The sequence below is a fragment of the Neophocaena asiaeorientalis genome, unplaced genomic scaffold, assembly GCF_003031525.2.
Source record: "Neophocaena asiaeorientalis asiaeorientalis breed wild unplaced genomic scaffold, Neophocaena_asiaeorientalis_V1.1 scaffold654, whole genome shotgun sequence".
NCBI classification, from domain to species: Eukaryota; Metazoa; Chordata; class Mammalia; order Artiodactyla; family Phocoenidae; genus Neophocaena; species Neophocaena asiaeorientalis.
The window spans coordinates 443,693-447,321 of NW_020175495.1; the positions used below are offsets into that span (position 1 = coordinate 443,693).

The 3,629-nt window shown below is 40.0% G+C and overlaps 1 protein-coding gene across 1 annotated transcript in view; it reads left to right on the forward strand.

The window, feature by feature from the left end:
* The window catches only part of CUNHXorf66 (chromosome unknown CXorf66 homolog), a 3,273-nt gene extending 786 nt beyond the window's left edge, over window positions 1-2,487 (forward strand). The window contains 4 exon segments of the mRNA XM_024768934.1: window positions 368-457; window positions 460-523; window positions 1,561-1,820; window positions 1,823-2,487. Coding sequence (XP_024624702.1) covers window positions 368-457; window positions 460-523; window positions 1,561-1,820; window positions 1,823-2,487 — 1,079 coding nt within the window.
* Window positions 2,488-3,629: the final 1,142 nt, after the last annotated feature.

The following is a 3,629-nucleotide window of genomic DNA, read 5'->3' on the forward strand; positions in this document are numbered from 1 at the left end:
AGGGGCTTTTTCTTGTCCTATCCCTTTTCCCACCGTACACATCCACATATACATTAACACTCAAGTGCATTCACACATGCAAGACATACACACACACTCAAAAACCTAGGTAATGGGTCAAGCAAGCCATGATGCAGGGGTAATCCAAGTAATTATACTCATTAGCCGGAGATACCTCCCAGATTTGGCTTCTAGACTGTGGCTGGGGACCTGATAGAGCGAAGAAAATAACAGTGGGACACTTACCATGCTTAAAAAAATAATTGATGAAGAGATTTGACTTTGACCTACAGTGACAAACCACCATCAAAGTGGAAGGAAACTTGGTTACCTGACACATTTTCTGGTGATACAATCTCTTTGACAGGAGCCAAGCACCGTGAATCAATGGAGACCAAACTGGACAATTTTAGGAGACATCTACTCATTATCATAACTGGTGTTATGATCATAGCTTTTTTTATACCTGTTTTTGCTTTCTCCATTATTACTGTATGAGCAATGATGCCCCCAAAGCAGGAACGTAAGTTTTACACCTTTGAATTAAGAATGCAAGGGGTGTGTGTGTGTGTGTGTGTGTGTGTGTATATACATGTAGGAGTTTTCGTTGTTGTTATGGTTAGTTAATGTTAACTTTAGACTTCAAAAGAGCTACCAACATCTTGTGGGTGGATACCTTCACTTAAATGATATCAGCTCAAATTATTTCAAGTACATTATCAACTTTAGCCAAAGCTGTCCCTTATTCAGGGTTCAGCTGAGCCCCAGGCTGCTAATTTCATTATAAATTGAGTCTAGGAAAAGAGGGAATGACTATCTGAATAAGACAGAATGAAAAAGGGGAGAGAGAAGGCACTGGGTCTCTGCATTCCAAAGACAATAAAACATTTTGGATAATCTACCGTTTTAAGATATAATAACATGAAAAATGATTAACTGTGTTCAGTGATCTCAGTCCCTGGCTTTCATACAGGAGGATCAGGCTGGCCCTGATATACTAGTTCCCTAAAAATTTCGCAATCCAAGGACTGATGACTGAAATATACCAGTGCTCCATTCCTTTGGTTTTAGAGGAATATTCTGAATATAAATATGTATGGAGAGAAAATTTGATGGTGTAAATATGATAGGAAAACAATGAATTTGGTCTAAAGAGTGTTTTTTTTATACGTGAGAAGTTGTGACATTTGTGCCTCAGTTGCATATCAACTTGTGACTTTTTAATAAAAAGTTTAATTTCTGGAATACATAAAATTATCTCTCTCCCTCTCAACAGTAGACTTGAAACAATTTTGTGTCATTCCATACGCAGACTATATGGTTATGAACTGTGGTTGAAACAGTAAAATTAAGAAAAAGGAAAAGCATTCAACATATGTTCATATCTGTAACCTGAGTCATGGCTTTCACCACACTCCAATTCTTACTGTGTTCAATTTTCCTGCTAGAGCCAAAAAAAGACCAGAAGTCTAAAATGACACAATAGCCTGTGTTTTCTGGTGATAGCAATAGTACTCTTTTGATTTAAATTGTCATGCTCCAAATTTTCTATATTTTCAGGGTCACGAAAGAAGGTGTAATGGCTAAGTCATCCAGGTCATCCAAAATATCATTCAGTGACTCCAAGACAGTTAGTCTGTGCAGTCCAGAAAAACAATCCATGCTATCCGGTATAGACAAGCTATCTGGGCTCTCAAGTCCAGGAAAGACATCCACACCACCCAGTACAGAAAAGTTAATCAGGCCTTTGAGTCAAGAGAAGTCATGTAAGCCATCAAGTCCCAAGAAAGTATTCAGATCATCCCACCAGGAAAAGTCACATAGAAACACAGTCTAGAAAAGGCACGTAAGCAGGCTCATGCCCATAATCTAGTCAATCAAGTCAGTTCATCCTATCCCAATAAGGCCAACAGGCCACCTTGGCTAGCCAGTCTACAATATCTGGTCAGGCCAACCGAAACTCCTCGTTCAACCTATCCACAAAATCAAAGCTTGCCCAAGCCATCCAGTTTACAGAAACTCACCAAACGCCACAGACATCCTATTCTAAAGAGGTCAGTTAGTGCAGCTAGGGCAGACATATTATCTAGGCCTCAACCAATCAAGTCTTGTCTATGCTACAAGGAAAAATGCCTTGTTTGCAGAGCTGCTTCTGAGTTTTTCGTCAATAATATTTCAGAGGCGAAGAAGAAGAATACTCAAAACCCACCTTTTCCACGAGAACTGAAGCCTTTTTCCAGGTCCTTTCATAAGATAGATTCCAGACACAATGCACTCTGTGGCAATGCGAATGACAGTGATATGATGACAGACTACAGTGATGGTGACAGTGACAAGGAGATAACCATTATCTGCAACATAAAATGCAAGGAAGTCATCTATAAAACCACCCGTGAAATAATTAAGGGCTCAACAAAAATTAAAACCACCCATGAAGAAGCAAACTTATACCAACTGTTTTATGCTCACCATCCTTTAAGACCCTGATAGAGGGGAAATCCTCTTGGGATCACTACTGAGGTTAGACCTATCCATCTTGGAGGCAATTTACTTGAAAAATAGTAATTAAATGCATGACATAACAAATGATTTTATTATAATTATTATTGCATTTTAGAGGCATAAAGCTCTTTTGAGGTATCTTATTTAGATCTGGTCGCTTGGATGGGAACCATAAACACACACACATAAATATAGAAAGGAACTGCAAGATGTGTACCCTGGACTCCTTTTTCCCTTGGATTAGCCCTCAATTGAAGTCTCAACCCAATTAACCTTATTTTTTTCATGTTTACATACAGTCCTCACAGTTTAAGACTGTCTTTCTGTAGTGCCCAGTGCTTGGTGGAAATGGCTCTGTGTGCTTGCTTCTGGCTGCATTGGGGAAACTCCTGACGGTCATTTCTAATACCACTGCCTCCTGTGACTGCTACCAAAGTAAGGGTCCAGCCTCCAGCACCCACACCTGGAGTGCCATGATGTTAGTCTAAGTGTTCTAGTCTTCATAACTCTCAACAAGGCTTTTCATTCTTTTTGTTACCCTTCAAAATGATTTAAAAAAAAGAGTTTGCCCTGTTGTGCATTCTCAAAATGTCCCAGTTGGAGGTCTGATACCTACCCATTTTCTTCACATGGTACCTTCCCACTCTGAATTGGCACGGGTGGGAGGCCAGGGAACAACCTTGGAGTTATATTCTCTAACTTCCCCACTGATGAGAGGTTATCCTTTCCTTCTTCCAAGGGCATGGCTAAGAAAAGCAGACAAAGTCCTGGAGTCCCAGCCTATATTCTAGTACAGTGAGGTTACTCCCCTGTAACATATAGCAGGATAAGTTAAATGCCATAGCTAGCATATATTGAATGTGTACTATTTGCCAGCCATTGTACTGGTCTCTTTATGTCTTGTGAGTCTGAAGGCCACCCTCCCCTCAATTTTGCTGATTTACTAAAAGAACTCACAAGACTCAAAAGCAGGTTATACCCATGGCTAAGGTTTATTAGAGTAAAAATATACAGCCCAAGAGCAACAGGAAAAAGACCTCTATCAGGAGGAAGCTAGAGAGGTTGGACACACGCTTTTGAGTACTTACCCATCTGGGGCAACCTAGGACATGCTATCTCTCTAGCAA